General features: G+C 41.6%; 1 protein-coding gene across 3 annotated transcripts in view; it reads left to right on the top strand.

Annotated features, from left to right (window-relative positions):
- The window catches only part of ARHGEF7 (Rho guanine nucleotide exchange factor 7), a 151,310-nt gene that overhangs the window by 65,886 nt on the left and 61,270 nt on the right, over nucleotides 1–24,154 (top strand). For all 3 annotated transcript variants that reach the window (XM_066237621.1, XM_066237619.1, XM_066237620.1), the window contains 2 exons: nucleotides 9,881–10,082; nucleotides 15,747–15,835. In XM_066237621.1, coding sequence (XP_066093718.1) covers nucleotides 9,881–10,082; nucleotides 15,747–15,835 — 291 coding nt within the window. The remainder of the gene's footprint in view (nucleotides 1–9,880; nucleotides 10,083–15,746; nucleotides 15,836–24,154) is intronic.

The following is a 24,154-nucleotide window of genomic DNA, read 5'->3' as shown; positions in this document are numbered from 1 at the left end:
AAAGGGATATCCTGGCAGGAATGGTAGAAAGACACACACGAAGCTCTTCCTCAACAGTTCTCAGTCTCTCTCTGTTTTTAGTTTTTATCGCAGTCAAGCTTGAGAAGCTCAGCTCACATAGTTATGTGGTTGAAAACGAGAGCAATGTCAAAATAGCTTTGTTGGCCAGAATGGGGAACTCCTTGGCAACAGATAACCAAAAACTGTCCAAAGGAAGATCAGCAAACTTCAGCTTTAAACCACGATCTTGTTTCAGTTCAATGAGTTCCTCTTGCTCCTTTAAAGTCATGTCCTTTCCAGCAGCGGATACTGAGCTGTATGGGTCCCTAACCCAGTCAAGGCATTCTATGAAGGCTAAAGAGAAATAAAATGACAACGTCTTCTCAAGAGTTTCCAAATGTCTGCCAATCACCTCGCACATTGCAACAGTGTTGCCATCATGCTGTTTCTCGGTGAGCGGGAACATCTCAAGGTTGCCACACTGCACATGTTGTTGCCAGAGCTGCACCTTTAAACGGAATCCGTTCATTTTATCAGTGCTTGTAAGCAGGTGTTCATTTCGGCCTTGCATCCGTGTGTTCAGTTCATTCAGATAATGAAATATATCAGCCAGGTATGCCAGCTTTGCACACCACTCATCACTTGCAAGCAGCTTTGAGTAATCGGACCTCTCGTTTGTCAGAAATACTTTAAGTTCCTCTCACAACTCATACACACGGGCCAGCACTTTGCCGCGCGACAGCCACCGGACCTCCGTGTAGAGCAATAAGATTTTATGTTCCGCTCCCATTTCTTTACACAAAGACGCAAATAAGCGACATCTCAAAGGTCGCGTCTTCACAAAGTTCACTATGCTCACAACATCATCCAACACAGGAGCTAGATCTGCTGGTAAGGTCTTTGCAACGAGGGCCTCACGGTGCAAAAAACAGTGCATAACAATAACATCTGGGTTTCTTTCTTTGACCCTACTTACAAAGCCTTTGATGTGCCCGACCATGGCTGCGGCTCCATCAGTGCAGACACCTGTGCAGTTTTCCCATGTAAGCCCGCTTTATCAAGATATTCCTACATGACCCAAAATATTTCCTCTCCTGTTGATTTTTCTGGCAGTGCCTTGCAAAATAGGAAGTTTTCTCTAATGGCTTCTCCATCCACAAAACACACGTTGGCCAAGAGCTGACAATGTCCACTAATATCCATCTACTCATCAAGTTGCAAGGCAAATTTCTTACTGATGCGCACCTTTTCCAAAACAACAGTTTCAATGTCTGCAGACATGTCATCAATACATCTGGCAATTGTGTTATCTGCGAGAGGCACTTTAGCTATCTCTTTGGCCGCGGTAGGGCCAAGCATCTCATTTACAATGGCTTTACAAGCTGGCAGTATTAATGTTTCTGCCACAGTGTGGGACTTTTTTGATTTAGCTACGAGTTCAGCAACAAGGTAACTAGCTTTGAGGGCTCTCTCGTTTACCTTTGTGGTTTTTCTCAAAAAAGTTGCCCATTTCTCATTGTTTGTACATACGCGTACAAAATAGTCCATCGGCTTGTTTTGAATGGAAGGGTGTTTCGTTTGGAGATGGCGTTTAAGCTTGCTTGGCACCATGGCACTATTAAGCTTCTCACCACACACCAAGCACAGCGGAGTCGGTGCTGTCTCATTCCCGGTGAAAGTAAATCCAAATGAAAGATAGCTTTCGCTGTATTGCCTCGAGCTCACCGTCTTGTCTTTTTTCTTTTGTCGACCACTCATACTAGGGCCTTCATCTGGGTCAGAATTTTGTCCAGGGCCCTGTTTGGCATTTGCATTTTCCCTTCTCAAAAACTTCTCCATCACTGTCACTTGCTCATCTTTCCGAGATCCCAAACTGTCACAAGAGTGAAATATGCCTGGCAGAGGTCCTTTAAATAAATTACATTTATTAAAAAAAAAGTTAAATAAAAAAGGATAACCCCCTCATATATACAGTCCCATGTAACATCGCTCATATATAAAATCCCATGTAACATCCCTCATATATAGTCTCACGTAACATCCCCTTATAAATACAGTCCCACGTAACATTCCCTCATATACAGTCCCATGTAACCTCATATATACAGTCCCATGTATCCCCTCATATATACAGTCCCGCTAATAGATACTGGAGCTTTCATCAAGGTTGTGGGTTCAAATCAATTTGGCAAATACTCTATATAGAGGCTGGACAAAATCAATTTTAGAAAATGTTGGGTACTTGTGTAACATCATAAGTCCTCAGAGCATCTTTACTGTCAGATTGAGAAGTTTGCTTTCTAGGTAAGGATTCTGATAAATACTAGAGTTCTCCCTGAGGTTGTGGGTTCAAATCCCATGGTCAGCTGGGTGCAGGGGCCTTGTTTCTGTCTGTTTTGATGGTGTATATAGAGATTTGAGCTATTTAAGAAGATGACCTTTCAGGAGGCCATATACAACATAGATAACATTGTGATGCATTGTATATCACCCTCTGCGGGGGCCTCTTTTAAAAAGAAAAAGGTCAAATATCTATATACACCATCAGGATACACATACCCAGCTGAGGCTGAGGCTTCATCAAGTGGTGGCAACATTTACCTACAGTCCTGACCAGGAATAGAAATCAGGACCATGGGGAGGAGTAGCAGCTTCAACTACTCGCTGTGGCCACACAATGACAAGTGCCCGGCAGCCTGAGCGGGGACCTTCCTGGGTGTGGATGAGAGGTGGCCTACTATTGGTTCTTTGCTAGTGGTCGGGATGAATCCTAGAAGGTGATTGGTCAGTGAGCGTTCCCTGTGCCTCCACTCTTCCTGTCGCTGATAGCTGGAGGGATTGTGAGGGGAATGTTTATGTTCGGATGGAGACGGCTGGCGGCGGGCCAGATAAATAGCCTCCGCTGGTGTATTCAGCATGCAGGCCGTAGTTTAGGGACCCATGTTTAATTTTCCCACGGCACACCTGACCATGTCTCACGGCACACTGGTTGAAAAACACTGCCCTAAAGTAGCATGTGTCTTTTATGGTTGATGTCATAATTGATAATACTTGGTGGAATATAACACCAATGGGCATTGTCTAATTTCAGGCATTTTCTAGTTGATGAAATACATTATGAGGGAACTGAAGTTTTGTGAAGTTAAGATACTTAGCGTCACAGGACTGGGAAATAGTTTGCCATTAGAGTAGAAATTGATTTTCACTCCTTGATGACCTTTCCTCTTATAAATGAGATTATAGGTACTTTTAGGGAATGGAGGAGATGGTTGAGTTTGTGTGAAGGTAGCACACCATGATATTCTGGTTTGGGTTATAAGGATAATTTTAGAACATTGGATAAAATAAAGTACTTGATGAAGTTATACATGCTTGATAACTGCTGGGTTGTGCTTTGATTATAGAAATAAAAAAGAGGCCATTAAGAATTAATGTGGTGGGTATAGATTAGTTTCCAGAGGAGGTCCTGTGTGTGTGCCTTACCTGGTGGTAGGGGTTACCTTTTCCCTCTTCAGTGCCCTCCCATTGCTAACTTTTATTGACATATATGACATATAGAAAAAAAGTGTCTTTTCTAAGCAAACAGTTTGATGAATTTTTACAAGTTCAACATTACCTATTTGTAAGCACTCCCAGATCAAGAGGCAGAACCTGACTGTCCCTGCCTGCCTTTATTGGATATGCCTTTCCCAGAGGCATCTGCTGTCCTGATTTCTAATAGTAAAGATGAATTTTACCGGTTTTGTATTTTATGTACTAAATGAGATTCCACAGCATTTACTTATTTTGTACCTGGCCCTTTCTGCTCAGCTTATTATATTTTAGACTGTCATGCAGTGTCATGCTGAGCCCAGATAGATGACAGAGTATACTTTCAGGAGAACTTTTAAAAAAGGGAAGGAAAATATTCCAAAGTAATAAGATCATGATTAAATACACCCTTTCCAGATTCCTGTGACTGGTGATAGTGGCCAGAGCGCTCTTAGCCATTGTGATGTGCTGGAGGACAGCCCTTTGTAGAGCACCCTCCTTTTAGCCCGGTCTTTGGCAGCTTGCCCTCTAATCAGCACTTTATAGGGCAACATTGTAAAAGTCTGTATATCCTTCAGGGTATGAGTGCTGAACAATGGAAATTTGTGGAATCAGAAATTTAAATGGATCTGGACTGGCTGCCTGTAACTCATGCCTTTCTTTCCACCTCCTCTCTCAGCTCCCTGTCCTGTCTTTAGTGGAGTGTCTGCTTCTTTGAAACAGAGAAGGTGTCAGTGGTGTTGTCTAACTCGTGCCTTAAGTGTGGAGAAATCGTAAGTGTAGGGAGAATGTACTTTACCTTTTACCTCATTTACAAGGTACCACCAAGACAAGATACCACCACCATGCCTCGACTTATGTTCAGGCCAGACTCGTGTACAGTGAGGGCCTCAGTGCTGATTGTGAGCTGAAGTCGATAGGCTGGCAGTAGGGTCACCCCAGGGGCAGTTTGACCTCCTTAGGGGCCTGCTCTGCAAGTTTGTTATGTCGTATTCTGTTGTGGAAATTTATCACCAGGATTGGCTGTGTGCTTTTACACAAAGCCAGGATAAGCCACAAAAAAGGAGAATGTAATGAAGATCATAGTGATCAACTGATGATTGAGGACAATGGTTTTTAGAAAGAGAGAACCTGATACAGTATAGTAAGCCTGATAATGTTTCACTGAACCAGAACAAGAACAGCATGTACCATTTTTCCAACTGTGATCTTCACGTGGACAGATGAGTTTATCCCACCCCTCAATATTCAAGTGTGCCAGCAAGCATTATGTTTGAGTTGACAGTGGTCAGCCAGAGCTTTCATTGCCAATATTTATTGTTTATTGAATATTCTAAATATTAAATATTAAGTATGCATTGTTTAATTTATTAATGAAATTTAATGTATTTGAATTATTATTTATAATGTAAGTTAATGCTATATATATTTATAATTTATAATATATATAAATACGTAATATGTAATAGTTAATATTTAAGTAGATAAATAAGCATTAAATATTTTAGGAATTCTATCAGCTCCTCCTCTTCTTTTTTTTTTTTTTTTAATTCAGTGAGAGAAGGGGAGGCAGAGAGACAGACTCCTGCATGAACCCCTACCAGGAGCCACCTGGCAAGTCCACTGGGTGGTGGTGCTCTGACTGGGCATTGCTCTGTTGCTCAGCAACCTCGCTCTTCTACTTAGTGCCTGAGGTGGAGCCCATGGAGCCATCCTTAGCACCCGAGACCAACACACTCCAATCAAGCCATGGATGCAGGAGGAGAAGAGAGAGAAAGAGAGGGAGGGGGAGAGGTGGAGAAGCAGATGGGTGCCTCACCTGTGTGCCCTGACTGGGAATCAAACCTGGGATATCCACACACCGGACTGACACTCTTCCTCTGAGCCAACCAGACAGGACAGCTCCTCTTAAAGATCTGCCTTAACACTGTGTGCTTTATTTTTATATTTTTGTTTAATGACACACGTATCTAGTGTAGAGATTTAGGCAATTCTGTAAGACTTGCTATTAAGAAAAAAGTCAGTAGAGACAACAGTTTTCCATTTTTTCCCTCAATTCTTTAGGAATTTGCATGTGTCTCTAAAATGCCTATATTAAGTGTGATTTATTTATTTTTATTTTTATTTTTTTTATAGCTTGAGATGTTACCAATGTGGACTTCTCACAGTGGACTAGGGGGTTAGGGCTCTTTCACAGCCTTGTGTCCCTTACCTGCATCAGTGCTTCCAGCTCTTCTTCCTCATGAGTTCCATTATGGCTTTCACTGGGTCAGTGTTTAACATTGTTAGACTCACAGTGAAGCCATGATCTGTGTGTGACTCTTCTTCCTTTCATAACATTTTGTTTTCTGGAATTAATAATTGTTGCGTGTTTAGTTTTCTGTGTACCTTTTGCAGGTTGCAGTTCTATTGTTTTGCCTTTTTCTAATTTCTTCTTGTCAATTCAGACATGTTAGGATTTTTCATTTTCTCTTCCTAAGGAACTTGAAGTCTTCTGACCCACTTGAGTGTCTTGGATGTCAGCCAGGCTCTGCAGCTGCCCTGAGTTATTTATTTATTTATTCAGTGAGAGGATGGGAGGCAGACAGACTCCTGTATGTGCCCTGACCAGGAGGATCCATCCAGAAAGCCCACTCAGGGGCAGTGCTCTGCCCACCTGGGGTGTTGTGTTTCATTGCTTAGCGGCTGAGGCCCTGGAGCCAACCTTGGTGCTCAAGGCCAACTTGCTTCAGTGGAGCCATGGCTGCAGGAGGGGAATAGAGAAAGAGAAGTGAGAGGGGAAGCAGTGGAGGAGTAGGTGAGCACTTCTCTGAGGTTTTCTTCGTTATCATCCTGTAGGCTCCTTGTGACCTTAGTCATCTCCTCTACCTCTTTTTCTCCATCATCAGTTTTTTTCCTGGATAATTTCCCTGTCTTGCAGGAGCACATCTTTCACTAACTTCTTGAGAAAGTGTGCATGGGAGGTAAAGTTTTTGAGGCCTCATATATCCACAGATGTCTTTTTTACCCTGATACTAATATTTTTCTCTTTGTCTTTATTTATTTATTTTTAAATTATTTTTATTTATTTTATTTTATTTTTTTACAGAGACAGAGAGAGAGTCAGAGTGAGGGATAGACAGGGACAGACAGACAGGAACGGAGAGATGAGAAGCATCAATCATTAGTTTTTTCATTGCGCATTGCGACACCTTAATTGTTCATTGATTGCTTTCTCATATGTGCCTTGACCGCGGGCCTTCAGCAGACCGAGTAACCCCTTATGGGAGCCAGCGACCTTGGGTCCAAGCTGGTGAATTTTTGCTCAAACCAGATGAGCCCACACTAAAGCTGGTGACCTCGGGGTCTCGAACCTGGGTCTTTGGCATCCCAGTCTGACGCTCTATCCACTGCGCCACCACCTGGTCAGGCTTCTCTTTGTCTTTAGCTTTCCGAAGTTTTGGTGTGACTTGGTATTTGTTTAGGCTAATCCTGTTTGTGGCCACTCAGCTGCTTGAATCTGTACATTTGTGTCTTGTCAAATTCAGAACATTTTCAACTATTTCTTTTTTTTTTTTCTTTGAGGAGGGGAGATAGATAGACTCCAACGTGTGCCCCAACTGAGATCCACCTGGCAACCCCCATCAGGGGCTGATGCTTGAATCAACAGAGCTATCTTCAGCGCCCAGGCTGACTGGGGAGAGGGAGGAGAAGAGAAACAGATGGTTGCTTCTCATGTGTGCCCTGACTGGGAATTGAACCCGGGATGTCTGCACAATGGGCTCATGTCTATCCACTGAACCAATCGGCTAAGGCCAACAACCAACTTACCTCCCTCCCTCCCTCCCTCCCTCCCTCCCTCCCTCTCTCCCTCTCTCCCCCATATGTGTCCCTCCCCCACATGTGTCCCAACCTGGGTCCATCCTGCATCCCCACCTGGGGCCAGTGCTGGAGTACCGAGCTATTTTTAGCGCCTGAGGCTGTTGCACTCTGGGGGAGCTATCTTCAGTGCCCAGGGCCATACTCAAACCAGTTGAACCACTGGCTGTGGAAGGAGAAGAGAGAGAGAAGGGGAGAGAGAGGGAGGGAGGAGAAGCAGATGATTGCTTCTCCTATGTGCCCTGACCGGAAATTGAATCTGGGACATCCATACACCGGGCCGATACTCTATCCACTGAGCCACCAGCCAGGGCCAACAATGTTTCTTACACGACTTTTCAGCGCTGCTTTTCTTTTCCTCCAAGACTCTGATACCAGTCTTAGATCTTTGTTATTTCCCACAAGTCTCTAGAGCTCTTGTTATTTTTTTCCTCCACTCTCAGTTTGAGTAAATTTTATAATTTATTTCTTTTCTGAGATTTTCTATTCTATTTTGAGAGAATTAGTAATTGCTTTTTGAAGCCTCTTGATGATGAAAACCCTTTCTGATGATCCCAGCGTCTGCTTTATCTCACTCAGTATCAATGTCTTTTCTCATTCAAACTGTGGTTTTTCAGGTTCTCAGAATGAGGAGTGTGTTTGATTATATTCTGGAGGCTTTGCAGGGTGTTTTAGGTAGGAGGTGCTGGCTCCTACTTAACTCTTGTTCTCAGCAGCTCGTGGCCCTGATGGGGTTAGTGTGTGGTCCTGGCCTGGTTGGTAGGGTATGGTTCCAGTGACGGCTTGTTTCCAGAGCCCTTTCAGTGATGGTCAGACTCATTTCCCGGTGTTGCTGGGGTTCCTGCTGGACTGGGGGAAGGGTTTGAGGAGTTGAGAGGGGGAGATCTGGGGCCTTTGGTCTCCCCTGAGGCTGGATGGAAGGTGGGGAGGTTCTAGGCTTGGCTTGTTCCCTGAGACTAGGTGGAGTTCAAAGGGGCAGGGGAGGGTGTATTGTGGGCAGATGGGGCAGTCTGCTGCCACCTGGTAGGGTGCAGGTTGGGAATCCCTGTCTGATTTTTTCTAATGTCACCTGGAAAGGTGGAGTGCTGGTACTTGGTGGGGTGTGAGGTGTTCTGCTCAGTCCCTGTGCACACCCAGGTGCAAGCTGAGTGCCTGTACCCACTGTCTGTGCCTGCTGCCCCTTGGCTGCTCTTTTGGCCAAGAGGGCACGATTTTCATGGGGATTTATTAATTTATTTATTTACTTTTGGTGTCTGAGTTGTAAGCCTCTCTAGCACCCAGTCTGACATAGATGGGGATAAAAGAGAAAACTCTAGCCACTCTGCCCTTCTCTTACCACATTGCAGAGATCTGCAAGTGTGCTTAATCTCCAAGAAAAAAATGCAAACTAAAATGAGGTACCATTTTTTCCCATCCGTTTGGCAAAAATAAAAATACTTGACAGTACTCAGTATTGGTGAATGTTTGAAGAAATAACTTATTGGGATGTAGCATGGTGTAAGTTTATAGAACGTTTTTGGAGGGCATTTATAAGCAAGTGTTAAAATTTGAAATGTATTGTACATAGTCTTTGGTCTGAATTTAACATAATCTGATTTACGGGAATATTCAAAGATAGATGTCCAGATAGTTTTAATGCAGCCTTATTTTGCAGCAGTAAAATACTAGAAATAGCCTAAAATACAGTAATGGCGAATTGGTTAAGTAAGTAATGGCATAGCATTGCACTGTATTTTACAGTTAATTAAGACTAAAGTAATTTAAAGTACTGCTGAAAGAGTGACTACAGTATATTAATTTCTTTTAAATGGTAGAAAAGTTTGTACAGTTTCATAAAAACGTATGTGAAAATGTATATATGTAGGCAAATAGTGACAGGAATAAGACTTGTCAAGCTGTTAAGAGAATTTAATCCTGGACTGGAAACAGGGTATTAGGGTGGTCAGGGTGTACTATGGGGGATAGGATATTTAAGTTTCTTGAATTTAAACCTCCATGATTAAAAAATTGTTAGTCATGCTACATTTTTTTTTTTAAGTGAGAGGAGGGGAGATAGACTCTCACATGCGCCCCAACTGGTATCCACACAGCAACCCCTGTCTGGGGCTGATACTCTGCCCATCTGGGGTCATGCTCGCAACTGAGCTATTTTTTAGCACCTCAGGGGGAGGCTCTGTGGAGCCATCCTCAGTTCCCGAGGCCAACACTCTTGAACCAATTGATTTATGGCTGCGGGAGGGGAAGAGAGAGAGGGGGAGAGGGAGGGAGAAAAAGAAAGAACAGGAGAAGGGAAGGGAGGAGAAACAGATGGTTGCCTCTCCTGTGTGCCCTGACTGGGAATTGAGCTCGGGACGCCCACTCTGTGTCAGCACTCTACCACTGAGCCGGCTGGCCAGGGCGTCATGCTACATTTGTAATAGTAAAATATCTAATTATTTTGTAATGACATAGACTATACTTCATGAAGTTTTTCTTTCCCTCCCTTTTGTAGGACATGACCGATAATACCAACAGTCAACTGGTAGTAAGAGCAAAGTTTAACTTCCAGCAGACAAATGAAGATGAGCTTTCCTTTACGAAAGGAGACGTCATCCATGTCACTCGAGTGGAGGAAGGGGGCTGGTGGGAGGGCACTCACAATGGCAGGACTGGCTGGTTTCCCAGCAACTACGTACGAGAGATCAAGCCCAGTGGTAAGTAGCACATCGGCAGAATGGACTGATGCTTTTCTTTTAGGTGAGAAGAAACAGAAAGAAATGAATGTGCTCAGTATGTAGTAAGTGTTTTTATTCAGTTGGAATTGTGTAAATGACCCTGGGCTAAGTATTCACATTCGTCCCTACTCTCTTTTGTTCAGTGAAAGTTATTTTTTTACTTTACCCCCACGTTGGGGGTATAATGACTTCTGATCAACTGGTACTAAATCACAGTTCTCATGACCCTCTCTTTGGGTTTGATAACTTGCTAGAATGGAACTTGGGGAAGTGCTAGTTATATTTACTGGTTTATTATATAATAAAGGATACAGATGAACAGCTAGATGAAGAGGCACTTAGGGTGAGGTCCTGAAGGGGCCTGAGTGCAGAACCTCCTGTCTCCATGGAGTTGGGGAATGCCATGCCCCTGGCAGGTAGATGTGTTCCTCAACCTGGGAGCTTTCTGAACTCATTTAAATGGGAATTCTTGTTGGTTAGTAAGAATACAAAGTGAATGAATTTTTACTTTTTGGGTATTTGTGCTCATGGGGTTTTGAAAGTTAGCCTTTGCCAATTAGATTGGAAGGAGAGTTTGTATGTCTCAAAGTCTTCTTCAGGTGATTTCTGGGAGTTATTTTCAAATTGATTTGAATGTCATCAATGTCATCTCTTGGTAATACAGTATACCATTGAACAGTATGGGGGTGAAGGGTGCTCACTTCTGACTGGTAAGAAATCCAAGTAATTTTTGACTCCCCCAAAACTTAATACTGATAGCCCACTATTGACTGGAAGCCCTACTAATGACATCAGCAATCAGTTAACACATTCTGTATGTTAAATGTCTTATGTACTGTATTCTTATGATGAAGTAAGCTAGAGAAAATATATATTATTGAGAAAATACATATTTACAGTATTTTGTATAAAACACACACACACACACGAAAGTTGATTCATGTAGTTCAAACCTGTGTTTTCAAGGGTCAACTGTAGTTGCGTCGTACACTGTTACCCTTTTAAAGTCCTCAGTGTAGCACAGACATCTTGCTCTCAGGTCCCATTTTTGGAGTCGAGTGTGAGGCCTGAGAGCTGGTGGGGACGATGCAGCTCTAAGGAGAACCTGCCGCTACTTATTTATAAGTGTTTACTTAATGACAGAAGTGACTGCATCATTTTGTTCATTGATGGGGTCACATGGACTCCCTAGTTTGTGTATTCAAGTAACTTTGAAAAAAAATTTTTCTGTTTACTTTTTAAGGCATAAGGAGTAACATTGACTCATTAGTGATTCATTATGCTAATTATTCTTTATGTGACCGTTGAACCCAAGGAATAATGTCTTTTGGGGATAACTTCCATCCCTAATGTTTTCAGGTTACTCATGTATTCTAAGGAAAGTTATCCACGGCTGATTTATATTTCGGCTTTGAAACAAATACACAAAACCACATTTTACCATATCCCTTTAGAATAAAATGCTAGGATCACAATAACATTTCAGTATTGCATCTTTTGAGTAATTTATGTGGCTTTCTGATTTTGGAATAGGTTTTGTTTTTTGAAAAGTGTGTATAATCTAAGCATTGTAATTTACAGTGTAATTAATGCTTCATTTTCTGTAAGCAGAGTGTGCCAGGTCTTCTAACTGGTGATCTTGTTAGCATCATTTTTTTTGTTAAACAAAAACACTGACTTCCTTTAAATTGTGAGTTTCTCTTTTGATTTGATACACAATTATTTTTATTGAACAAACAAAACTGAGGTCTGCCTTTAAGTGATATCTATTGGGCTGTGTCTCTCTAGGTGAGTTCTCAAGCTTGTGCAGTTTCTGCTTCATGTCTTGGAGAAGTAGAAGTACCATAACCATGATTGTTTGCCCTCTTGTGGTGAGAGATGGCAGTGTCTGGTCAAGTTTCAAAGACAAATACCTTCTGAGAGTGCATAAGGATATTTCTAATGCTTGCTGGGCAAACAACACTGCATTCTTTCTGAATCTGTGCCATATATATATATTTTTTTTATTTTTTATTTTTTTTTATTTTTTTTTACAGAGGCAGAGATAGACATGGACAGACAGGAACAGAGAGAGATGAGAAGCATCAATCATTGCGCGTTGCAACTTCTTAGTTGTTCATTGATTGCTTTCTCACATGTGCCTTGACCGTAGGCCTTCAGCAGACCGAGTAACCCCCTGCTGGAGCCAGGGACCTTGGGTCCAAGCTGGTGAGCTCTTTGCTCAAGCCAGATGAGCCCGCGCTCAAGCTGGCGACCTCGGGGTCTCGAACCTGGGTCCTTCCGCATCCCAGTCCAATGCTCTATCCACTGCGCTACCACCTGGTCAGGCTGATCTGTGCTATTTTATGGAAGGTATATCATTGTTACTTAGCGTTTAATTCTGTACACATTTTTTGGTATGTAAAACTCATGGATATCTACCATGTTTTATATACACAGATGTATATGTTTTACACACACACAGTAGAGAGTATCTTATATTCAAGGGAGATGGAAGGAAAGAAACAGCATGGCTGGTTCTGGGAGTGAATGAGGCTCTCAGTCATTAGTGGGCAGCATGAGGAGGTGCATGCAGTTGGAAAATGAATCCATTGAGGGCTAAGCTGGCTGGGTGTATAAATCATGTTCTGTCCTCACAAGTACAGTTTCATGTGTGCTGCATACACATTCACCACATTTCTTTCAAATAATTTTTGTGACACGTTGAGTTAATTCTCCCATTTCTAGGTAGCTTATTATCTGTATAGTATAAAGGCTTTATTTAAAAATAATCTTGCCTGTTCAGGTGGTGGCGCAGTAGATATAGTGTCAAACTGGGATGAGGAGGACCTAGGTTCGAAACCCTGTGGTTGCTGACTTGAGCACGGGCTCATCCAGCTTGAGCAGGGGCTCACCAGCTTCTGCACAGGGTCACTGGCTTGAGTGTGGGATCATCAACACGACCCCATGGTCGCTAGCTTGAAGCCCAAGGTTGCTGGCTTGAGCAAGGGGTCAGTCACTCTGCTGTAGCCCCCCCCCCCCCCCAATCAAGGCACATATGAGAAAGCAATCAATGAACAACTAAGTAGACTAAGGAGTCACAATGAAGAATTAATGCTTCTTGTCTTTCTCCTTGCCTGCCTGTCTGTGCCTATCTGTCCCTCTGTCTGTGTCACAAGAACAACAAAAATCTTACTTTGGATTTTGGTTAACTTGAGGTGATAAGTAATAACCTAGGCTAGGCAGTTATGTGACAACTTAAATGTAACTGTCAATTGCTGATCCATAAATCTTTAATGAGTAGCCACACTGCCACTTCCTAAATTTGTCACTTTTAATATTTTCAACATCAAAAAATGACAAATGCAAGCTGTTGGACACAGTTACTAATTTAACTGTAAAAGAACAGTACTTGAAATATTTTTGTGCAGAGAAAGGGACAAAGGTAAGACAGCCTTTTCTTGGTATTGCTGGAAATAAGTGTGTTCTCTAGCCCTCACTCTTCTTTGGTGTGGAATGGGTGGTTTTTCAGTGGAATACCCTCATACCCTGGATTGAAGAACTATTCTGATAGAGAAGAATAACATTTGCTTCCTTGGGGCGCCTAGAGATTTTCTTGTGCTAGGCAAATCCTGAAGGTTCTGCAGGAGCATGGTGTAGACTTGGGATGCACACCTTGGCAGGGTTAGGCTCTGGTGTTTGATTTTTTTTTTTTTTTATCTTTCTGAAGCTGGAAATGGGGAGAGACAGTCAGACAGACTCCCGCATGCGCCCGACCGGGATCCACCCGGCACGCCCACCAGGGGCGATGCTCTGCCCACCAGGGGGCGATGCTCTGCCCCTCCGGGGTGTCGCTCTGCCGCAACCAGAGCCACTCTAGCGCCTGGGGCAGAGGCCAAGGAGCCATCCCCAGCGCCCGGGCCATCTTTGCTCCAATGGAGCCTTGGCTGTGGGAGGGGAAGAGAGAGACAGAGAGGAAGGAGGGGGGGGGGTGGAGAAGCAAATGGACGCTTCTCCTATGTGCCCTGGCTGGGAATCGAACCCAGGTACCCCGCACGCCAGGCCGACGCTCTACCGCTGAGCCAACCGGCCAGGGCCTAGTGTTTGATTTCTTAATGATTGTATACTCAACCCCTGAGTAGCCAGCACACTGCCTTGCTATTTCTCTGGACCAGCAGAGAAGCAGCTTAGATAGAAGCTTCTAGGCTTTTCATCAGTTTTACAGGTCACCAAGAGATCCAGCCCATTCTACTCTGCCCAGGTTGTACCTGGGCTGTGTTTTATTCCAGCCCCTGGGACCAACCCCTTCTCCATAGGCCTATTCCTGTCATTGCCAGTGTTTTTCATTCCCTTTACTTTTAGCACCTATGGAGTCTCCATACCCCGTTCTTTTAGTGCATCTGTGTTTAACCCTTTCAGTAGTATGAATGTTTATTTATGTCCTTGTGCCTCCTGACCTCCAGAGTACAGTCATCCAAAAATTTTTATTTTAAAAATGTTAAGGCAACATTTAAAAAAAGGCAAGTGTATGTTCATCTTGTGTCCATAAATTGGTTATCAAACAAACATGATTTTAAGTTAATAAAACTGTAACTAGAACTAATTTCATTTTTGAAAAAAAAACTCACTCCCAGGGGTCAGTGAGCATGAAAAAAACTCACTACTCAAAGGTTAAATTCTGTTGTTTTCAACATTTTTATAGTTAATTGCAAGTAAGGGAATGCCTGTTTTTTCAGTTGTCCCCTGGAAAGGTAGCACTAAATTATATTCTCACCATTTCTTCACCCCCTCAGTTATAGTGAATCCTGTCACTTTTTAGCTATCAGACACATCCACCCCATAGAACCAATGATAGACACACACCCACACACCCATCCTATAGAACCAATGATGCAAACACATACATAGGACTAACGGTAGACAGACACACCCCGCCCTGTAGAATCAGTGATAGACACACACATACACGCACACTGAGAGCCGTATTATTAATTAGCAAGAACCTCTTCAGTACTGAGTATGCTTAATATCTCTTGAATGGAAGCCATGTAATTTAAAAATATTTGAATTCTTACAGTATTCATGACTGCTTCCATTGTTGTCACTTGTGTGGAATTTTCTAAGGCAGTGTGTTGTTTTCTGGTTTTTGCCCCTATTTAGGATGACCTTCCTTCTCCTTTATATCACTTTGAGTCAGACCATGTCAGACTTTTGCATTCTGAGTGATGAGAATCCCTGAAATAGAGTCCCGACTGTAGGTCTTGATGTTTTAATTTTGTCACACAACTGCCAACATTTCCTCTACTCTTGTTTGGGTAATATTTTACCTTTACTACACTCATGTGGGTAGCTCACAATTTAGTGTTCTTTGCTGACAACAATGGAGCATAATCTTTCAGAGATTTTCAGCCTGAACTAGGGGAATGGGCTAAGTGACACATGGCTGTGAAGGATGCCAACTCCCTGACCTCAGGTTGTTGAGCATGGGAAGGTGGTGTGGGCACTGTGATGACTCCCTGGAGATGCTCAAGCATACTGTTAGCTCCCCTTTTTGATTTATTCCAATTGAGGTTGCTGGGCCAGCCATGTTGGGCTGTGTGGGAGGCTGATGTATTTGATTGTCTCTGGTTTTGATCGGTAAAACTACATTGCATTTTATTTCAGAAAAGCCCGTATCTCCCAAATCTGGAACATTGAAGAGCCCTCCCAAAGGATTCGATACAACTGCCATTAACAAAAGCTATTATAATGTGGTGAGTAATTGTAAAACATTTTTAAAGAATACCTTACTTTTTTTTTTTTTTTTTTTTTAAGAGAGGAGAGAGAGACAGAGAGGGAGAGAGAGGAGAGAGAGAGAGAGAAGGGGGGAGGAGCTGGAAGCATCAACTCCCATATGTGCCTTGACCAGGCAAGCCCAGGGTTTTGAACCGGCGGCCTCAGCATTTCCAGGTCAGCACTTTATCCACTGCGCCACCACAGGTCAGGCGAATACCTTACTTTTTTGAGTGTCTCTAAAACTCAGCAATGTAGAATATAGGTAAACTATATAGAGTATGGTAAGGATATAAAAATAAAAATTATTATCTGGCCTGACCAGGTTGTGCAGTGGACAGAGCATTGGCCTGGGGTGCAGAGGACCCAGGTTTGAAATCCTGAGATCACTGGCTTCAGTGTGGGCTCACCAGCTTGAGCGTGGGGTTGCTGGCTTGAGTGTGGTATTATAGACATGACCCTGTGGTTGCTGGCTTGAGCCCAAAAGTCACTGGCTTGAGCAAGGAGTCACTGGCTCAGCTGCAGCCTGTTGGTCAAGGCACAGATGAGAAAGCTATCAATGAACAACTAAGCTGCCGCAGTGAAAAATTGATGCTTCTCATCTCTCTCCTTTCTTGCCTGTCTCTGTCTCTGTCTCTTCCTCTCTCTCTCACTTAAAAAAAGTCATTATCTGTCCCACACATATAACCACCATTAATGTTTTGGTATATTTCCTTCTAATCTATATTTTATAATTTTATATATTTTTAAAAATCTTGTGTATATGCAATTATACCTTGTTCTTGTCTTATAACTTGGTATTGTGATTATATCCCCATATCATTACAAATCTTCAAAAATGAGATTTTTAAAAGATGTATAAGGTGTTTCAAAGTTTAATGTGCATTGAATGCCATTATGCTTAGATTTGGAGATTGTAAGTACATTAGATTAATATAGTTTCTTTATATTTTAACATAGTCTTTTCTGGGAAGGGTGTGTGTGTGTATGTGCATATGTGTATATACATTTATACATATATACATATATAAAAATATCAAATAGCATGAAATTAGAGGAGAGCATCTAAACATTGTACATAGCAAAGACAAGTGTTTCTGTGTTGGATTTTGAAATTTAACATGAATTAAAAAATGTCTGTGGTGTTAAATCTGATATCTAATCTAAACCTTCTTTGTCCCTACACAGTTGCATATTGTATAGAAAATAGAAAATGATACTCTTTATTTGAATAAAATTTTACATTGTTATTATATATCTATTTGGTTGATAAATCAGCAAAGTAAACTTTTAAATATGGAAAGTGTACATTTATTTAATTTTCATGTACTTTTCTTGATTAAGGGATATATAAATCTGAGGCCATGAATATTTGAGTTTTTGAAGTGAAATTTAACAACTGATTAATGTTTCTTTGTGGCAGGCCTTTTGCCATGAGTGTTTTATCTTCTGTACTTTTACTAGGAAATGGTGAAAAATTATGACAGATTTGATTATGAATCAGTTCTGCCACACTGACCTATTGCCATAGTCTTCTTTGCTATAAGCCTGCATACTCAGCTTTCTTCTAAGCATTTACCTTCCATTTGTCCTCAAATCTTTCAGAACAAGTTGGCCCGAGGGAAAATTCATTTATTTAACAGTGAATGAATGTCAGTGTTAGTGCCCGCTCTGTACCAGGCCCTGTTGGGCATATGGCAGTGAACAGAAATGGCAGAAATATTATCAGCATATAATCTAGTGCATGGATACAACTAATGGTTTTCTCTCACCTCCTGTGTCCATTTCTTTGCTTGCTCTTTTCATGAATTCATCTTACCACTTCTTGTTCGCTGTGTCCTGCATGTGATACCACTAAACATATGCATTAACAGTATTTGACTTCTTTTCCTCGATCTGTCAGGTCCTGATCTTTTCCTGAGAAATCTTTTATTTGAGTCTTACCTTCTACTTCTCTGGTTTCTTTTTTCTTTTCACCAATCTTCATTTGGACTCTTAACTTCCACCCTAACTCTGTCAATGTTCAGAATGTTGGACTTCTCAGCATGTCCTGTCCCAACTCCGAGTGGCCTCCTTCTTTTCCCGGTTATGCTCAGCTCTCCACATCCTCTTCTGTTCTGTCTGTTGGACGTTTGTTCCTGGGATATGATTCCACTAACTTGTTTGCTTTTTAGTATGTAATGTGTTATATGTGTGGTTTTGTGCACATGGCCATAAAAGACAAAACCTTTTTTGTTTCTTTAGGGTTTTTAGTAGGAAAAGAACTTTTTTTTAATAAATTTTTATTAATGTTAATCGGGTGACATCAATAAATCAGGGTACATATATTCAAAGAAAACATGTCCAGATTATCTTGTCATTCACTTATGTTGCATACCCTTCACCCAAAGTCAGATTGTCCTCCGTCACCTTTTATCTAGTTTTCTTTGTGCCCTTTCCCCTCCCCCTCCCCTTCTCCTCCTTCCCTCCCGCGCCCCGCCTCCCCCCCAACCCCCGGTAACCACCACACTCTTGTCCATGTCTCTTAGTCTCGTTTTTATGTCCCACCAATGTATGGAATCATGTAGTTCTTGGTTTTTTCTGATTTACTAATCTCACTCCGTATAATGTTATCAAGATCCCACCATTTTGTTTTAAATGATCCGATGTCATCATTTCTTATGGCTGAGTAGTATTCCATAGTGTATATGTGCCACATCTTCTTTATCCAGCCTTCTATTGAAGGGCTTTTTGGTTGTTTCCATGTCTTGGCCACTGTGAACAATGCTGCAATGAACATGGGGCTACATGTGTCTTGACGTATTAATGTTTCTGAGTTTTTGGGGTATATACCCAGTAGAGGGATTGCTGGGTCATAAGGTAGTTCTTTTTTTTTTTTGAAGCTGGAAACGGGGAGAGACAGTCAGACAGACTCCCGCATGCGCCGGACCGGGATCCACCCGGCACGCCCACCAGGGGCGACGCTCTGCCCACCAGGGGCGATGCTCTGCCCCTCCGCGGTGTCGCTCTGCTGCGACCAGAGCCACTCTAGCGCCTGGGGCAGAGGCCAAGGAGCCATCCCCAGCGCCCGGGCTATCTTTGCTCCAATGGAGCCTTGGCTGTGGGAGGGGAAGAGAGAGACAGAGAGGAAGGAGGGGGGGGGGGTGGAGAAGCAAATGGGCGCTTCTCCTATGTGCCCTGGCCGGGAATCGAACCTGGGTCCCCTGCACGCCTGGCCGATACCGCTGAGCCAACCGGCCAGGGCTCATAAGGTAGTTCTATTTTCAGTTTTTTGAGGAACCACCATACTTTCTTCCATAATGGTTGTACTACTTTACATTCCCACCAACAGTGAATGAGGGTTCCTTTTCTCCACAGCCTCTCTAGCATTTGCTATTACCTGTCTTGTTGATAATAGCTAATCTAACAGGTGTGAGGTGGTATCGCATTGTAGTTTTGATTTGCATTTCTCTAATAACTAATGAAGATGAGCATCTCTTCATATATCTGTTGGCCATCTGTATTTCTTCCTGGGAGAAGTGTCTGTTCATGTCCTCAGGAAAACAACTTTTAACTCATGGTGTGTTTTCCTATTGCATTCTTATGTGACATGTTGGTGTCTTTTTTGGGGAGTGCTGCATGTGGTGAATAATACAGTCATGCTCCATAGTGACATTCCAAAGAGGGAGCTACTTATTTTCTATTAGAGTTTAAAGTAGTCGCTTCTTTCCTGTGGTTTTGCTTTCCGCAGTTTCAGTTAACTATGGTCAGCCGCAGTCTGAAAATACTACATGGAAAGTTTCAGAAATAACAATTTATAAGTTTTAAATTGTGTACTGTTCTGAGTATCATGATGAAATTTCCTGCTGTCCTGCTCAGGACAGGAATCATCCCTTTGTCCAGTGTATCCATACTGTCTATGCTACTCACCTGTTAGTCACTTAGTAGCAGTCTCAGTTTTCAGATTGACTGTTGTGGTATCACAGTGCTTGTGTGTCAGTACCCTTATGTTACTTAATCATGGTCCCAAAGTGCAAGAGTAGTGATGCTGGCAATTCAGAAATGCTACATTAGTAAATAGCGAATGTTTAAATTGCAGTTGTTGCTTGACCAGGCGGTGGCGCATGGATAGAATGTTGGACTGGGACGCAGAGGACCCTGTTCGAAATCCCAAGGTTGCTGGCTTGAGCATGGGCTCACCAGCTTGAGCGTGGGATGATAGACATGATCCCATGGTCTCTGGCTTAAGCAAAGGGTCACTCACTTTGCTGTAGCCTCCCCACCCCCTTCAAGGCACATATGAGAAAACAATCAGTGAACAACTAAGGTGCTCTAACGAAGAATTGATGCTTCTCATCTCTCTCCCTTCCTGTCTGTCCATCTCTCTGTCTCTTTCTGTCTCTCTCTGTCACACACAAAAAATTGCAATCGTTGTACACATAAACTCATGGAATTCATAGAAAATCATCTTTTGGTAAAGTACTCTCATTTTACATTAGAGAAAACAGTAAGCTCTAGAGCAGGGGTCCCCAAACTACGGCCCGCGGGCCACATGTGGCCCCCTGAGGCCATTTATCCGGCCCCCACCGCACTTCCGGAAGGGGCACCTCTTTCATTGGTGGTCAGTGAGAGGAGCACATTGACCATCTCATTAGCCAAAAGCAGGTCCGTAGTTCCCGTTGAAATACTGGTCAGTTTGTTGATTTAAATTTACTTGTTCTTTATTTTAAATATTGTATTTGTTCCCGTTTTGTTTTTTTACTTTAAAATAAGTTATGTGCAGTGTGCATAGGGATTTGTTCATAGTTTTTTTTATAGTTCGGCCCTCCAACAGTCTGAGGGATGGTGAACTGGCCCTGTGTAAAAAGTTTGGGGACCCCTGCTCTAGAGGTTAAAGAAATTGTCCAAAGTGACACAGTGATTAATGATTAAGACAGGAATTAGTTTCAGTGCTTCTTTTTTTTTTACCTTTTTTTTTGTGACAGAGACAGAGAGAGGGACAGATAGGGACAGACAGACTGGAAGGGAGAGAGATGAGAAGCATCAGTTCTTTGTTACAGTACCTGTTTCTCATTGATTGCTTTCTCATATGTGCCTTGACCCAGGGTGGGGGGCTACAGCAGACCGAGTGACCTCCTGCTCGAGCCAGCGACCTTGGGCCAAGCTGGTGAACCTTGCTCAAACCAGATGAGCCCGCGCTCAAGCTGGCAACCTCGAGGTTTCGAACCTGGGTCTTCTGCGTCCCAGTTCGATCTCAGTCCACTGCGCCACCTCCTTATCAGGCGTTTCTGAATTCTGTATTTCCAAATTGTGTATTGTCAGCGTAAAACAACTTCCAAACCTCGAAGAATTTTTATGAGTTTCTTAGAGCCAAACTGAATAGCTGGGAAGCAAAGTCTTAACGGATTGAGAAAGTGCTCCCAAAAATGGCGGTTTCATCCCTTATTTTTATACATTAGAATCAAGGGAAAGACTGAAGGGGGGTTATATGAAATTGATTGGTGATGGATTAGGGAAGAGGGAGAAAGCAAAGTTGGGGTGGGAGAACCTCTGAGATTGGATAAAAGTGAAAATGTACACTAGAACCTCTCTTACATAGGGAGGCACAAGATAGGTTAAGTTAACATGATAATAACAATGAAAGGGTTTGTTGGTTCCTACTTTGGTGGGATGCTTGCCCTGAGGGGGCAGGAAAAAGATTACCCCTACATTTTAAAGGCACATCATCAGGTGCATATTGTAGATGCAAACAGACAGGCTTTAAAAGCAAACATTGACCTTGTTTGAACAGAGAATACTCCCTAGGACATGACTACCTACCATAAACCACTTTTAGTTAAAAAGTGTCAATTTCAGACCATCCTGTGTGTTTACTTTAGGTCCCAGAGTCTGTAAGGACACCATGCAGGCTTTCCCTGAGCTTGTCAGGTTCAGCATGTGGCTCCTTTTCATCCACAGTATAAAAGTAAAATATAGGACAGAATATGTAACACAGTGCAGTAGATAATATTATGTTAGTCATTTTTACACTTCCTTTTGTAGTTTTGTTTTCACAGAAAACTACTGAGGTATAGGTATTTTTAATCCCACTGAAAGATAAGAAGGCTCTCTTAAGAGGCAATACCAGTGTGGGCTGATGTTACTAAATACAGTTGCCTGAAAGATGACTTAAGTCTCAACTTGGGATCAGTGGAGAGCAGTGAGGAGAGTGTTCTAGGTGAAGGTACAAACATTTTAAACTTGAGACAACTTGAGACACAGAAGATAAGCATAAATGAGATCGGGTACGTATCTTGCTGCTGATGTGTAATGGTCAAGACAAACTGAAAAACACTGAAGTAAAAATTGATTCTTACTGATTTATGACTGTTATTTTGGCAGATTTATCACCTATTTCTCTCCTCTTTGTCTGTAACTCCCATTGCACACATGTTGGTGAGCATGGTGGTGTCTTACAGGACTCTAGGTGCTGTTAAATTAATTTTTCTTTATTTTTAATTATCTCTACTGATCTCTTTGTTTGCTGAATGTTTTACTTGCTCACATCTGCTATTGAGCCTCTTAGTAAATTTTTTATTTGTTGCACCTTTCAGTTCATGATTTCCATTTGATTGTTTTATAGTCAAATAGACTATTTGAGTCATTGTTTTTATACTTTAATTCTTAAATTTTTTTTTTTTACTGATTTTAGAGAGAGGGAGGAGGAGAGAGAAAGAAACATTGATTTGTTATTCAACTTATTTTTGCATTCATTGGTTGATTTTTATATGGTTTCCTTCAGTTCCTTGAACATTTTTCAAAGACTTTATTTTTGAGCTGTTTTAGGCTTACAGTGAAATTGAGAGGAAGATACAGAGATTTTCCATAGGTCTTCCTGCCCCCATTCATGTATGACATCCTCATTATCAAGATCACTCACCAGAATGGTGCCTTTTTTTTAAACAAAGGATAAACCTACTTTGACATATCATAATCACCCAAAGTCTATAGTTTACTTTAGCATTCACTCTTGGTATTACATATTCTATGGTTTTAGATAAATGTATAATGGCATATATCCATACTTATACCATAGAGGATTTTCACTACCCTATGCTTTCCCTATTCATTTTTCTTCACTCTTACCCTTGGCAACCACTGATTTTTTTACTGCCCCATAGTTTTACCTTTTTAGAAATGTTATATAGTTGTGATCATTCAGGATATAACCTCTTAGATTGACTTCTTTCACTTAGCAATATGCATTTAAGGTTCCTCCATGGCTTTTCCTGACATGATAGTATTTTTCTTTTAGTGCTGACTAATATCAAATTATCTGGATGTACAACAGTTTATTCATTCATTCACCTACTGAATGGCATCTTGGTTACTTCCAAGTTTTGGAAGTTACGAATAAAGCTGCTATAAACATCTGTGTGTAGGTTTTTGTGTGGACATAAGCTTTCAAATCCTTTGGGTAAATACCAAGTAGTACAATTGCTGGAATGTCTTGAGTATGTTTAGTTTTATAAGAAATTGTCAAACTATCTTTCACAGTAGCTGCACCATTTTGTGTTCCCACGAGCAGTGAATGAGAATTCCTGTTGCTCCACATCCTCACCATCATTTGGTATTGTCAGTATTCTGGATTTTGGCCATTCTAATAGGTGTGTAGCGGTATCTCACTGTTTTTTTAATTTGTTTTTCCCTGATGACATGTGATATACCTCACTTTTTCATATATTTATTTGCCATCTGTATATCTTTGGTGAGGTGTCTCTTAAGGTCTTTGGCCCATTTTTTAATTGTTCTTTTTTTTTTAATGTTGAGTTTTAAGAGTTTTTTTGGTATGTTTTGGATAATAGTCCTTAATTAGATGTGATTTATTTTTCCTTTATCTTTAATTTTCTGTAGTGTGAAAATGATATGCCTAGGTGTACTTTTTTATTTATTTTTTTAAACATTTGTATGCTTGATGTTCTCTGAGCTGCCTGGATTGGATTTGTGATTTAGTGTCTGACATGATATTGAGGACATCCTTGGCCATTATTGTTTCAAATATTTTTCCTGTTTCTTCCTTTTCTAGTATTCCTATTACATACATGATTACACCTTTTATAGTTATTTCACTGTCCTTGGAAATTGTTTTGGTTTTGTTTATTTGTTTGATTTTTTGGTCTTTAGTCTCTTTGGTTTTTGGTTTTCAGTTTTTAGTATTCTATTGATAAAACCTATAGCTCTGGGATTCTTTCCCAAGTTCTTTCTAGTCTGTAATAAGCTTATCAATCGCATTCTTTGTTTCTGTTAGTGTTTTTGATCTCTAGCTCTTATTTTGGTTCTTA

Source organism: Saccopteryx bilineata, chromosome 6 (genome assembly GCF_036850765.1).
Source record: "Saccopteryx bilineata isolate mSacBil1 chromosome 6, mSacBil1_pri_phased_curated, whole genome shotgun sequence".
Taxonomy (NCBI): Eukaryota; Metazoa; Chordata; class Mammalia; order Chiroptera; family Emballonuridae; genus Saccopteryx; species Saccopteryx bilineata.
The sequence above is the reverse complement of the archived record's forward strand: the minus strand, read 5'-3'. Positions and strand labels throughout refer to the sequence as shown.